At 38.0% G+C, this 14,800-nt stretch overlaps 1 protein-coding gene across 2 annotated transcripts in view; it reads right to left on the bottom strand.

Moving 5' to 3' along the window:
• Positions 1–14,800, bottom strand: part of CBFA2T2 (CBFA2/RUNX1 partner transcriptional co-repressor 2) — a 170,422-nt gene that overhangs the window by 38,607 nt on the left and 117,015 nt on the right. For both annotated transcript variants that reach the window (XM_082671225.1, XM_082671226.1), the window contains exons 2-3: positions 9,726–9,869; positions 6,030–6,271 (exon numbers count right to left, since the gene is read on the bottom strand). In XM_082671225.1, the coding sequence (XP_082527351.1) occupies positions 6,030–6,271; positions 9,726–9,869 (386 nt within the window). The remainder of the gene's footprint in view (positions 1–6,029; positions 6,272–9,725; positions 9,870–14,800) is intronic.

Raw genomic sequence — 14,800 nt, 5'->3', positions numbered from 1 at the left:
CGCATATCAATAATTACTCTAAATATAAATGGACTAAATGCTCCAACCACAAGACAGACTGCTGAATGGATACAAAAACAGGACCCATATATATGCTGCCTACAAGAGACTCACTTCAGATTTCGAGACAAATACAGACTGAAAGTGAGGAGATGGGAAGAGGTATTCCATGCAAATGGAAATCAAAAGAAAGTTGGAGTAGCAATACTCATATCAGACAAAAGAGACTTTAAAATAAAGAATGTGGGGACTTCCTTGGTGTTGCAGTGGAAGACTCCACGCTCACAATGCAGGAGGCCTGGGTTCGATCCCTGGTCAGGGAACTAGATCCCACATGCATGCCACAATGAAGAGTTTGCATGCCATAACTAAGAAGCCACCAAGCCGCAACTAAGGAACATGCCTGCTGCAACTAAGACCCAGTGCAACCAAATAAATAAAATAAACAAATAAATATTTTTTAGAAAAAGAAAGAAAAAGGCTATGACTGGAAATTCCCTAGTGGTCCAGTAATTAGGACTCTGTGCTCTCACTGCCGAGGGCCTGGGTTCAATCCTTGGTCAAGGAACTAAGATCCCACAAGCTAAGGAGTGTGGCCAAAAAAAACCAACCAAACAAACATAATGATCAAAGGATCAATCCAAGAAGAAGATAGAACAATTAATTGTAAATACGTATGCACACAACATAGGAGCACCTCAATTATATGGCAAATGTTAACAGACATAAAAGGAGAAACTGATGGTAACACAATAATAGTGGGGAACTTTAATACCCCACTTACATCAATGGACAGATCATCCAGACAGAAACTCAGTAAGGAAACACAGGTCTTAAATGACACATTAGACCAGATGGACTTAACTGATATTTACAGGGCATTCCATCTGAAAGCAGCAGGATACAAATTTTTTGCACGTGTAAATGGAACATTCTCCAGGACAGATCACATGATGGGCAAGAAAGCAAGACTTGGTAAATTTAAGAAACCTGAAATCATATCAAGCCTCTTTTAAAACACAAACACATGGAGGCTAAACAACATGCTACTGAACAACCAATGGATCACTGAAGAAATCAAAGAGGAAATAAAAAAATACCTAGAGACAAATGAAAATGAAAACACAACAATCCAAAACCCATGGGACGCAGCAAAAGCAGTTCTAAGAGGGAAGTTTATAGTGATACTAGCTTACCTCAGGAAACATGAAAAATCTTAAATGAACAACCTAAACTTACACCTAAAGCAACTAGAGAAGAACAAACAAAACCCAAAGTTAGTAGAAGGAAAGAAATCATAAAGATCACAGCAGAAATAAATGAAGTAGAGACTAAAAGAAAAACAAAACAGAAAACATCAATGAAACTAAAAACTGGTTCTCTGAAAAGATAAACAAAATTGATAAACCTTTAGCCAGCCTCATCAAGAAAAAAAAGGGAGAGGGCCCAAATCAATAAAATCAGAAAAGGAGAAGTTACAACTGACACCACTGAAACACAAAGGATCTTAAGAGACTACTAGGAGCAGCTATATACCAATAAAATGGACAACCTAGAAGAAATGGACAAATTCTTAGAAATGTACAACCTGCCAAGACTGAACCAGGAAGAAACAGAAAATATGAACCAGCCAATTGCCAGTAATGAAATTAAATATGCAACCTGGGGTTTCCCCGGTGGCGCAGTGGTTAAAAATCTGCCTGCCAATGCAGGGGACATGGGCTCGATCCCTGGTCCGGTAAGATCCCACATGCCGCAGAGCAACCAAGCCAGTGAGCCACAACCACAGAGTGTGTGCTCTAGAGCCTGTGAGCCACAACTACTGAAGCCCGCATGCTCTAGGGATCGTGCTCCGCAACAAGGGAAGCCACCGCAATGAAAAGCCCGTGCACTGCAACAAAGAGTAGCCCCCACTTGCCACAACTAGAGAAAGCCCGCACGCAGCAACAAAGACCCAACACAACCAAAAATAAATAAAATTTAAAAAAAAAGAAATTAAATAAGCAACTTAAAAACTCCCGACAAACAAAAGTCCAAGACCAGATGGCTTCACAGGTGAATTATACCAAACATTTAAAGAAGCATTAATACCTATCCTTCTGAAACTATTCCAAAAAATGGCAGAGGGAGGAACACTTCCAAACTCATTCTATGAGGTCACAATCACCCTGATAAAGATATTACAAAAAAAAAGAAAATTACAGGCCAATACCACTGATGAACACAGATGCAAAAATCCTCAACAAAATACCAGCAAACAGAATCCAACAATACATTAAAAGGATTATACACCATGGTCACCACAAATTAATCAATGTTATACACCCATTAACAAACTGAAGAATAAAAACCATATGATCATCTCAACAGATGCAGAAAAAGCTTCTGATAAAATTCAACACCCATTTATGATAAAAACTCTTCAGAAAGTGGGCACAGAGAGAACATACTTAGCATAATAAAGGCCACATATGACAAACCGACACCTAACAGCATACTCAAGGGTGAAAAGCTGAAAGCATTTCCTCTAAGATCAGGAACAAGAAAAGGATTTCCACTCTTGCCATTTTTATTCAACATAGTTTTGGAAGTCCCAGCCACAGCAATCAGAGAAGAAAAAAAAATAAAAGAATCCAAACTGGAAAAGTAAAAGTAAAACTGTCACTGTTTGCAGACGACATGATGCTACATACAGAAAATCCTAAGGATGCTACCAGAAAAATACTAGAGCTCATCAATGAATTCAATAAAGTTGCAGGATACAAAATTAATATACAGAAATCTGTTGCATTTCTATACACTAACAACAAAATATCAGAAAGAGAAATTAAGCAAACAATCCCATTTAACACTACATCAAAAAGAATAAAATACCTAGGAATAAATGTACCTAAGGAGGGAAAATACCTGTACCCCAAAACTACAAGACACCGATGATAGAAACTGAAGATGACAAACTGATGCAAAGATATACCTTGTTTTTGGATTAGAAGAATGAATATTGTTCAAATGACCATACTACCCAAGGAAATCTACAGATTCAATGCAATCCCTATCAAATCACCAATGGCATTTTTCACAGAACTGGAACAAAAAAATTTTTAATTTGTGTGGAAACACTAAAGATCCCAAATAGCCAAAACAATCTTGAGAAAAAACACTGCTGGAGGAATCACACTCCCTAACTTGACTATACTACAAAGCTACAGTAATCAAAAAAGTATGGTACTGGCACAAAAACAGACACACAGATCAATGGAAAAGGACAGAAAGCCCAGAAATAAACCCATGCACTTATGGTCAATTAATCTACAACAAAGGAGGCAAGAATATACAACGCAGAAAAAACAGTCTCTTCAATAAGTGGTGCTGGGAAAACTGGACAACTACATGTAAATGAATGAAATTAGAACATTCTCTAACACCATATAGAAAAATAAACCCAAAATGGATTAAAGACCTAAATATAAGACTGGATACTGTAAAACTCCTAGAGGAAAACATCGGCAGAACACTCTTTGACATAAATCACAGCAATATATTTTTGGATCCATCTCCTAGAGTAAGGAAATAAAAAAATAAATAAACAAATGGGATCTAATTAATCTTAAAAGCTTTTGCTCAGCAAAGGAATCCATATACAAAATGAAAAGACAATCTACAGGCTGGGAGAAAATACTTGCAAACAATGCAACTGACAAGAGATTAATCTCCAAAATATACAAACAGCTCATATAGCTTAATATCAAAAAAACAAACAACCCAATTAAAAAAAAATAGGCAGAAGACCAAAATAGACATTTATCCAAAGAAGATATACAGATGGCCAACAGGCACATGGAAAAATGCTCAACACTGCTAATTACTAGAGAAATGCAAATCAGAATTACCATGAGGTGCCATCTCATGCTGGTCAGAATGGCCATCATTAAGAAGTCTCCAAATAATAAATGCTGGAGAGGGTATGGAGAAAAAGGAAACCTTTTTCTTTTACATTCCGACTGTTGGTGGGAATAGAGTTGTCATATGCTCCTGAGCATATATCTGGACAAAGCTATATTTTGAAAAGATACGTGCACCCCTATGTTCACAGCAGCAGTATTTACAATAGCCAAGACATGGAAACAACCTAAATGTCTATCAACAGATAAATAGATAAAGAAGATGCAGCATATACACACAATGGAATATTACTAAGTCATAAAAAAGAATGAAATAATGCCATTTGCAACAACATGGATGGATCTAGAAAGAGATTATCATACTAAGTGAAGTAAGTCAGGCAGAGAAAGACAAATAGCATACAATATCGCTGAAATTTTTTTCTTTTTTAGCTGTGTGGCGCAGCTTGCAGAATCTTAGTTCCCCAACCAGGGATTGAACCATGGCCCACAGCAGTGAAAGCACAGAGTCCTAACCACTGGACTGCCAGGGAATTCCAATTATCACTTAAATGTTGACTCTAAAAAAATGATATAAATGAATTTGTTTACAAAACAGAAATAGACTCACGGGCATAGAAAACAAACTATGTTTACCAAAAGGGAAAGTGGGGAAGGAATAAATTAGGAATTTGAGATTAACAGATACACACTACTATGTATAAAATAGATACATAACAAGGACCTGCTGTATAGCACAGGGAACCATATTCAATACCTTGTAATAACCTATAATGGAAAAGAATCTGAAAAAGAATATAACTGAATCACTTTGCTGTACACCTGAAACTAACACAACGTTGTAAATTAACTATCCTTCAATTTTTAAAAATGGTTAAAAAATGTAGTAAGGAGAATGGCACTGTTTGTACAGTTTTGCAAATCTCTCTGCTATCTAGCTTAATAAAAGAGAGCTGGATTCTCCTAATTTGCTTCTGCATTTAACCTGTTTCAACATCCTATGTCATGCAGCCTCTAGAAAATTCCACAATACAGTCATGAGAGAATAAGAGTCAAAAGGCAAGTAACATTTTAGTATTATTATGAAAATGTTTTTGACCTCCTGGACTTCCAAAAAGGGTCTCGAGAAATCCTAGGGGTCCCTAATTACACTTTGAGAACTGCCTGGTAAAAGTTTAGTACTGTGATTCATCTTTATCACATACAGAGGGTAATATGCAGGAGCACAGTGTGCTTTTAGTTGAGGTAAATCTTGAGGAATTCAATTTACAAACATTAAGAACTGGAAGCTCGTCCCTTATATACACTAAGAGTCAAACCTCTCCCAGCTGTCAACGTAAGAAGATCACTACCTTATATCATGGATTTGCCACTCAGTATGGAAAAAAAATTTGTTCCTTGAAAATCCTAAAGAAATTGTATTTGCACGAGGAGCTGAAGAATGTAATCCATTTGATACTATTTATTTAGACCACAAAACTTGTAATTTCACAAATTATCTTGAAAATTAAACCATTTGTCTTTTTTCTCTGGTTTGGAAACAATGCACCAGGCACTGAATATATTAAGGAACACAACTTAGTTGAACCTCAGTGGGCCTCTTGAAACTCACTTTTAAGAGAAATTTAAAGTTGTTTATCGGAATTAAATTGATACCGTAAGAAACAATACGGTAGAGCTTCCCTGGTGGCGCAGTGGTTGAGAGTCCACCTGCCGATGCAGGGGACACGGGTTCGTGCCCTGGTCCGGGAGGATCCCACATGCCGCAGAGCGGCTGGGCCCCGTGAGCCATGGCCGCTGAGCCTGCACGTCCGGAACCTGTGCTCCACAACGGGAGAGGCCACAACAGTGAGAGGCCCGTGTACCGCAAAAAAAAAAAAAAAAGAAAAAAAAAAAGAAAAGAAACAATACGGTAAAACGTTATAGATTTTGCTTTTGTTTCTTTGATAAACATTATCCACAACTGAAATCCATGATTCAACATTATTATACAAGTTAAACTAATCTAGACTGTAGAATCTGCCACACTGCTACAAGTTAGGGAATGAGGAGAAGTATGTACAACCTCTCTGCTGGCTTCAGTTCTGAGCCATATACTCAAGCAGCTGTCGACAGTGATGTACTTACCACCAGTGCTAGAACAAGAGTCCGCACCTTCTCCCCAATCTCAGGTGAGATGTCATTGCCAAACTGTTGCAGAGTGGTGAGGAAACGTTTCAACTTGCTGAGCTGCCGGGCACCACAAGTGGCTGGCAACTGTTGATTTGTTAGTGCAGATGATGTGGAAGAGGCAGGACCATTGCTGAATCTCTGTGGTGGTGATGGGGCACCATTCAGGGTGGGAGGAGAATGGTTGATGCCGTTGCTCACTAAAAGAAAGACTTGGTTTAAGTGCAAAACATAAGGATCTCTGCTAATTTCTTCTTTTTTTGCATTTGCCTTCATTTAAATTTTGTAAATCACATGTTAAAAGAGTACACAAGACATGTTTTCAGCCCTCAGCAATGTTGCTTTATAGTGAGACAGGTTGCCAGGTAAAAAATGGTAACAGAATAACATAAAGTGTTAGAAGAGTATGAGTGCTACAAGAGCAAAGAGAAGGGACATCTAGATTCTACAGGTGCCAAGGGGAGGGATGGGTAGTTTTTAAGACTTCTTGCAATAGGCTGCATGAGAGAAGTCTGGTAGAATATGTATTTCCAATGACTGGACACTCATGCCCATCTTTTATGTGACACCTCCTTCCCAACCTCAGGTTCCCAAAGAATTTAAGCAGTCAATTTAAATATAGCATCTGGAGGCTTCCTTGGTGGCACAGTGGTTAAGAATCCGCCTGCCAATGCGGGGGACATGGGTTTAAGCCCTGGTCTGGGAAGATCCCACATGCCACAGAGCAACTAAGCCTGTGCGCCACAACTACTGAGCCTGTGCTCTAGAGCCCACGAGCCACAACTACTAAGCCTGCATGCCACAGCTACTGAAGCCCGTGCACCTAGAGCCCATGCTTCACAATAAGAGAAGCCACTGCAATGAGAAGCCCACGCACTGCAATTAAGAGTAGCCCCTGCCCGCCACAACTAGAGAAAGCCCACACGCAGCAACAAAAACCCAATGCGGCCAAAAATAAATTAAATAAATAAATTTATATTAAAAAATATATATATAGCATTTAAACAAGATAATCAGAAAGTAGAGAGTTGTGTTAATGTGAGAAATGTTTTTTTCTAGGCTATAGGTTTAATGACCTGTTCCTGCAATGAGATATATATCTCTTTGACCACTCAGAATATTCATGTCCATTAAAATCAGTTTTTCTCTGCCTTGACAGTGCCAAATTCTTGGTCATTCAATATAGCATTTTCTAGATACCACATGGGACACTTCCATTCTATATTTCTGCTCCAGTTATAATACATGTGATAAATTACGGTTTTCCTATTTGCCTGTTCTTTTTCCTTTTTTTAATAAATTTATGTATTTATTTTTATTTTTGTCTGCCTTGGGTCTTTGTTGCTGCATGTGGGGCTTTCTCTAGCTGCGGCAAGCTGGGGCTACTCTTTGTTGTGGTGTGCAGGCTTCTCACTGAGGTGGCTTCTCTTGTTGCAGGGCACGGGCTCTAAGCGCACGGGCTCAGTAGTTGTGGCGCACGGGCTTAGTTGCTTTGTGGCATGTGGGATCTTCCAGGACCAGGGATCGAACCTGTGTCCCCTGCATTGGTAGGTGGATTGTTAACCACTACAGCACCAGGGAAGTCCCTGCCCATTGTTCTTAACAGTCATTTCTTGTAGTTTTAATTTGGAACACAACTCTAGAGCTATGTTCTTGGAGGCAAAGCTCCTTCTTCCCTGATGAATGAAATAAAATTACCTAGTGCCTAAGTGTCAATAGATTTTTCATTTAATCATATCCAGGCTTGAAAATTTAAGAAAGTAAAACTAAGTCTAAAAACATATCACCTGTATTAAGAAGCATTATTTGACAGACTCCACTGCTCCTACTAGATTTAATAACTTTGTTCTGTGCTGCCCATGTACATGCTTCCATTATTTTACTTACCAAATTATACTTATTTCTTTCTGTATTATACTGCCTTGAAAGACTGTCTACTTCTTGATTAAACACACATCTGTGTATATCATAATTAGCTAAGCTGTTATGAACTGTGTATGCTGTATGTGTATGGCTCAATGCATAAAAGGTTAACAGGCTGAGAAAAAGAGGGTTTCTCTACTGTGTCTCCCAGTGAAGGATGCTAGAGCTACTGGAAAGGAAGGCTCAACACTCAACCTCAGCAATACAGAAAGTCAGCTGCAATGGTGTACCATTTCTTTGTGTTCACAGAAAGGTCCATTGCCATTGGAGAGCTGCCCTCTTTTGAAGCAACCTGTAAAAATAATACATTGCTATGCTTTTCGCCACCCTGACACTTACACGGGCTGTTTTACAATTTCAGTGAAAGTGTATGATCACATTTTCTGAAATAAAACATATTCATCCCTAAATAGTCAAATACGGGGGTCAAAAGGGTTGACTACACACACACACACACACACACACACACACACACGCACACACACCCCAACTGTCTATATCTTGAAATCTGAATGACAGCCTGGGTTTAAATCTGTTTCACTTCAAGATAGTATCTTTATCTAAGGCTGTTTAACTTTGAGATAAAAAATACAATTTAAGAAAAAAGGGTATCAAACTTCATTTCATAAACTTTGGCTCAAATTGTTACAGCTGCCAGTTACTCAATTTCAAATGTTTTGGGGCAATAAATAATTAAACCTTCTTTTTTAAATTGAGGTTTTAGGACTAAATTTGCGGAGTTACAGGGTTTGGGGAAATTCAGCTTTAGTAGATACTACCAAAAATTTTTCTCATAAACAATGTACGATTGTTCAAGTTGCTCCACACATACTCACCAAAACTTGATATTCTTTTTTATTCTGAACATTCTTGTGGGTGTACGTAGTACTACATTGGGTTTTAGTTTGCATTTCCTTGGTGACTAGCAAGGCTGAACAACTTTTATTTATTGTCTAATATATTTGTTATGGACTAAATTGTATCCCCCTCCCAAACTCCTATGTTGAAGTTGTGACCCCCAGTACCTCAGAATGTGACTATATTTGGAGATAGGGCCCTTAAAGGTTAAATGAGGTCATCTGCCTAAGTCCTAATCCAATATGACTGTTGTACTTATAAGAAGAGGAGGGAGCACCAAGGATGCACATGCACAAGGAAAGGCTATGAGAGGACAGAGCAAGAAGGCAGCTATCTGCAAGACAAGGAAAGAGGCTTCCAAAGAAACCAAACCTGCTGACATCTTCATCTTGGACTTCTAACCTCCAGAACTGTGAAAAAATTAATTCCTGTTGTTTAAGCCACCTAGTCTTTGGTATTTTGTTACAGCAGCCCTAGTAAACTAATAAAATAATCAATTTTTTTTGTAAAAAGCCTTACCATGACAGTCCTGGAGTATAGTTCATTCATTTTATGAAACTTACTTTGAATCCTATTAATCAATATAATAATTTAAATTCATTATTTTAGAGCCAAAGAAATTAAAATAGATACTTACAAGCCAAAAAGTATGAAAACAAAATATTTAGACTACTAAATTTCCAAATACCTAAATCAGCTATGTACTATTCTCAGAGGCAAAAAGCAACTTAGAAAAGAAACAACCAAGACACATGTGTGTGTGTTAACAGCCATTTTAAAAATGTTAAGTAGTATATATAGAAGGCTTAATGACATTCATTTAGATCCAAATGTCACGGTGAACCACAAACCCAAGTAATTAAAAGGTCTCACATGCTGTAGGAGTGAATGACACTGGCCTAGGTCCTCCGGGATTTATTGGTGGGAGGGGTGGCATGGTGGGAGGTGAGGATCTTGACTGTATCTTCACTTCCACAGGCGATCCAGGCATTGCTGGCACCCTTTTGTCAGCACCAACTGTAGAGAATAAAAGGAATGGAAATCAGAATTTTCTATAAAAGAAAAGTAGTCACAACAATCTGAAATACCAACATATTTACCTAGAGGACTGAGAAGTGAAGAAGATGCTTTCTTAGTATAATAGGCTGAATGGTGGCCCCCCAAAATATGTCTACCTCTTAATTCCTTGAACTGTGAATGTTTCCTTATTTGGAAAAAATGTCCTTGCAGATATAATTAAGTTAAGGATTTTGAGGGGAGGAGATCACCCTGGATTATCTGGGTAGTTCCTAAATCCAGTATGAATGACGTCCTTATAAGAAGAGGAGAAAAGACAGACACACACACAGAGGGAAGTTTACTACGTGAAGACAGACATAGTCCCACAGAGAGAACGCATGTGACAATGGAGGCAGAGATTGGAATGTTGCCATCTACAAGCCAAGGAATGCCAAGGATTATCAGCAAACACCTGAAGCTAGGAGACAGGTATAGAATAGATTCTTCCTCTGAGGCCAAGAAGGAATCAACCCTGCTGATACCTTGATTTTGGATTTCTGACCTCTTGAACTGTGAGAGAATAGTGTTGTTTTAAGCCACCCAGTGTACAGTACTTTTACAGCAATCCTAGGAATCTAAGACAAGGCAGCAAGGTCAAGGGATGATGTGACATTAGAGTTAACAGTGAGGATAGTGGCTGAGAAAGGAAGAAACCAGGTTATAAATTCAGCTTATCTCAACGGCATTCTTTCTTGACTTCTTACAAATTAACTGAAGTAGTAGTGGTAAAAAAAAGCTAATGTGGGACTGTCCAGACAAGTAAGCATCAACTGCATGCCATGGAAATAGAATCAGTCAGGTGTATATAAATTACTATGAATGATGAAATACATATTTATACATATCAACTATTCTAAGTAAGAAAAATGAAGTGGAGTCAACATCTCTGATACCAAGCATGTGATTTACGATGTATATTGTCCAAAAAAAAAGAAAAGTAGAGCTGACCCTAAGCTAAGGACAGGCTACTTCATCTACGAGGACAATTCATAATAAGCAGCTGTTTGATAACACTTGATGGCAACAAATCCCAGAAAGTCAGATTAGGTAGATTAAACTTGATGTTAGAATTAGGTCTGAGCTAATATGAAGAAGACTTGATAATGAAGAGTAATGTTCTAATATCTTCAAAAACTTATTTTTTCCCATTAAAGGGAACTTGTTACCTACTTCGTTAATAATAGGGCCATGGCTACCATAATCACCTTTAAATTGAGCTATGTTCCTCTCAGTAATTCCAAACTTTTCCTTTAAGTACCCTGTGTTTATTCTCCAATAACTGCTGAATTCAATGTAAAGTACAAGAAATGGAGACCAAAGGTTCAAATGAGAATGTTAAATCAAAGTTTTCCTTCACTGAGATCATAGTTATAAACACAATACATATAAAAGGATTCATGACACTGGCAACAAGGCGCATCTTGGCACATTCAAGGGCACTTTCTCAAGAGGAAAACATCCCCAAATATTACTTTTATGCCTTAGTTTGCAGTGGTCACATTTTGGGAAGAGATATAATGAATATATAAAGTCAATCAGGGTAGCAATGCCCCCAAGTTACAAATCCCCTGACAAAAATGTGTAGGTCTTTGAGAGCCATGTGAGCACACTCTGCCAACCCTTCCCATCTCTGTCCAGGACATTTTCTTTGTAAAATGGATGGTCATCCTGTCTGATTAGTGAACTAATTAGGTATTGCATTTGCCTTTTTCTTCTTGACAGTGTTTTCTCAATGCCCTTCAGAGAACAGTTGACACGTTTCCAGCTCTTCCATCTGGGGCCCAGCTTTCTGGAGGGCGGGGGGAGAAAAGAAGGAAGGAACTAACAGTTGTCTCGCCCTGTTATGTGTTGTGTATAGTGTGCAACAACCTAGGGGGAGCCTTTCTTCAGACCACCTGCCTTTACAGCAAGGGTGCCAAAGGCCGGAGGAGGGCTTATCAGTGAGATGTGTTTTAGCAGTCAGCACTTGGCAGAATGAAAAAGTCAAGAGCAGCCCAACTGCAGAACACTGAATTATATACCAACTGAAAGCTTAGAAACTGGGGAAAACCCAGACTCCAGAGTACGGTTTATATTAGGTTAAAACTACCTATCTCTTATTCACGTCACTACTCACAAACCTTCAACACTAGTATCATTCCTCACGTTTCAAGCAACAACCCTTGTCTAGTAGGAAAAGTATGGGTACAGAGACTGAGAGGTTTGGTGTGAATCGCCATTCTAATGACGATTTTATCACTGAATGATAAAATCTGTATGAATTTTATCTAATCACTTCACCTTTCCAGGCCTCATTTTGATGTATTAGAGATAATGCCTAGGCTAGTGATAGTTATAAAGAAGGTATTCAATAAAGAATAATGATGATTAGAAAACATGACGACTAGTGTCAAGTCCTGATTTTATCACTTAACTAGCCTTATGACTATGTGCAAGTTAACATTAACATTTGTTCCCCAAAGAAAATGTGTATACTATCAACAATCCATGTGATCTCAGAGATATTGTATGGAATGATCCAAGAATCAACAGTTGCAAAAGTACCAAGTACAATGTAAGATGATATTTTTGTTGGAAGCTGGGTGGCAAGAATGCACTTCATGATGTGAGAGCTCTATCCTGGTTTATAAACTGACAAATCCAGCAGTTGCTCAGATGGTAAATAAGGAGTACACTCCAAAGCAGGCATTTTAACCCTCTGCTTGGTGGCCAATACATTCCTTTATGCCATCACGTTTAAAGTGACTTCATTTCTGAATTTTTATAAAACTTAGGTTTTATAAAACATCTACCTGGATCCCTTGAAAGAACCAATGAAATTTTGAGCTCTTTTCAATTCCAGAGAAGCTTAAAGTTCAAAGAGAAGAAATTTTTTTTTCTTAAGTGTGACTTCAGCCCATAAACACCACTGCTTGAATCAAAGAGACAAAGTATTCAGTCCTAGAAAATTAACCCTTAGTTTTATCAGAAAGGTTCAACTTGATCCTAAACATAGATTCTAAGGTTCAAAGTAACTGATAATTTAGTCACTCTATAACTGTGCTCTGGTTATTTTAAATATTTGGATATATACAGAAATATGACTGACCACATGATTCAACACCTAACAATGTAAAGCCAAACAACCTGAGCTAAAGAAGAGGGACAAACAGGGAAAAATATGTCTGGATAATTATTTTACCCCTTCATTGTGCAAGATGCTATGGATGTCATAAAAATAGAAAACTGATGAAAGAGAGAACAAAATAATAAAGTTTTCTGTGTGACGGCAGTGTGATTTTTCTTTCCACACAGGAATTTGAAGAATCAAACATGAAGCAAAAGAGAAGAATTATTCTGTAGCTTTAAGAGAAAGTAATACTAAACACAAACAAACATCCTAGGTAAGTGCTACTTGAGAAGAATCTTGTATGATAAACTGCCCACAAATGAGGGCATTTACAAATCATTATGAACTGCTTTTCCACTACAGTTCTTTAAAAATTACTTTGAGGTTGACAAAGGAACAATAAATAGAAGAAGTATAAAAATGAGAGAAGAAAAATGCAATTATGTGAGGGGAAGGGCTACCCATAAACAACTGTAAAGAAGGGGAACTCCCAGGGCTGCAAGTGCGAAGGATGTTTAGGTGAAAGAAGGTGAGCTTGATGTGAAGGATGCTCTATCACTTACTTGTGTGACTATGGTTTTCTTCATCTGTCTCTGAGGGTAATACTTACAACACAGGGTTATTGGGAAGGGAAATGTATGTAATATACGTAATAATGGCTGGTACAACGCAGTAGACACTCTTACATGTTTACTTGAATCAGATGAACAATCTACTAGAAGGAATCATTTTATTTGGCCATTGAGATGTTTATCTATGCTAAACTCTGGGTAGAAGAAGATATGGTCAAGTGCTCCTGATTATCATCTATGAGGAAAATAAGCTGAGTATAGACCTTTCAGATGCACAGTACAGAAATGCTGATCATTCCAAACAGGGTGTCCAAGAAAGCCATTACCATTTCTTTAAAACAAATCATATTCCTAACTAAGAAATAATCGTGATGGTTTAAAGAGAACTATTTTGGGGGGCAGAGGCTAACTAAGTAGATAACTCTCTTTTTTGTATGTATTATAAGTATACATTTATATGGTTCAAAAATCAATATATGAGATAAAAAGAAATACTCCCTGCTTCTATACCTACATACCCCACCTCATATGTAACCATTTTAATCTGTTTCTTGTGTACCCATCCATCCTTTCTCTGTACAAATGAGCAAACGCAAAAATAAATTCTTATCCCACCCCCATTTATACAAAGACAGCATAATTACATTAAACTAAGCATCCCTAAGAATGGCACCATGCCTTTTGCAATGCCTCAGGAAATGGGATCTTATTCCCCTGAATCTGGCCAGGCTCCCTGACTTGTTCTGGCCCATATAATGTGATGGAAGTGTAACAGTGCTGGTTCTACACCTGTCTCAGAATGCTAACCCTGCCATGAAAGCAAATCCAGACTAGTCTGCTGGAGGATGAGACCACATGGAGCAGAGATGAGTTATACCAGCTAAGGCCAGCTGATCCCAAACATGTAAGATCCTAACCTAATGAGTCTGATCTGTAGTTAACTGCTTGCAGACATATGAATCAATGAGCAAAAGCAAGAGCAGGAGAACTTCCCGACTCATAGATTCATAACCCAAAAAACCTCCAAAATTATTGTTTTAGGCCACTAAGTTTTAGCATGGTTTCTTATAGCAACAGACAACTGATCCATACCACACACAAACTATACTACTCCTTGGTTTTTTGTTTCTTTTGTTTTATAATTTTACAGTATGTCCTGAAATTCTTAATTCCACAACCTTTTTTTCTTTTTAACAAATGCATGATGG

This window comes from Grampus griseus (assembly GCF_964374135.1).
Source record: "Grampus griseus genome assembly, chromosome: 14".
NCBI lineage: Eukaryota > Metazoa > Chordata > Mammalia > Artiodactyla > Delphinidae > Grampus > Grampus griseus.
Note: the sequence above shows the minus strand (reverse complement) of the source record. Positions and strands in the feature narration are given on the sequence as shown.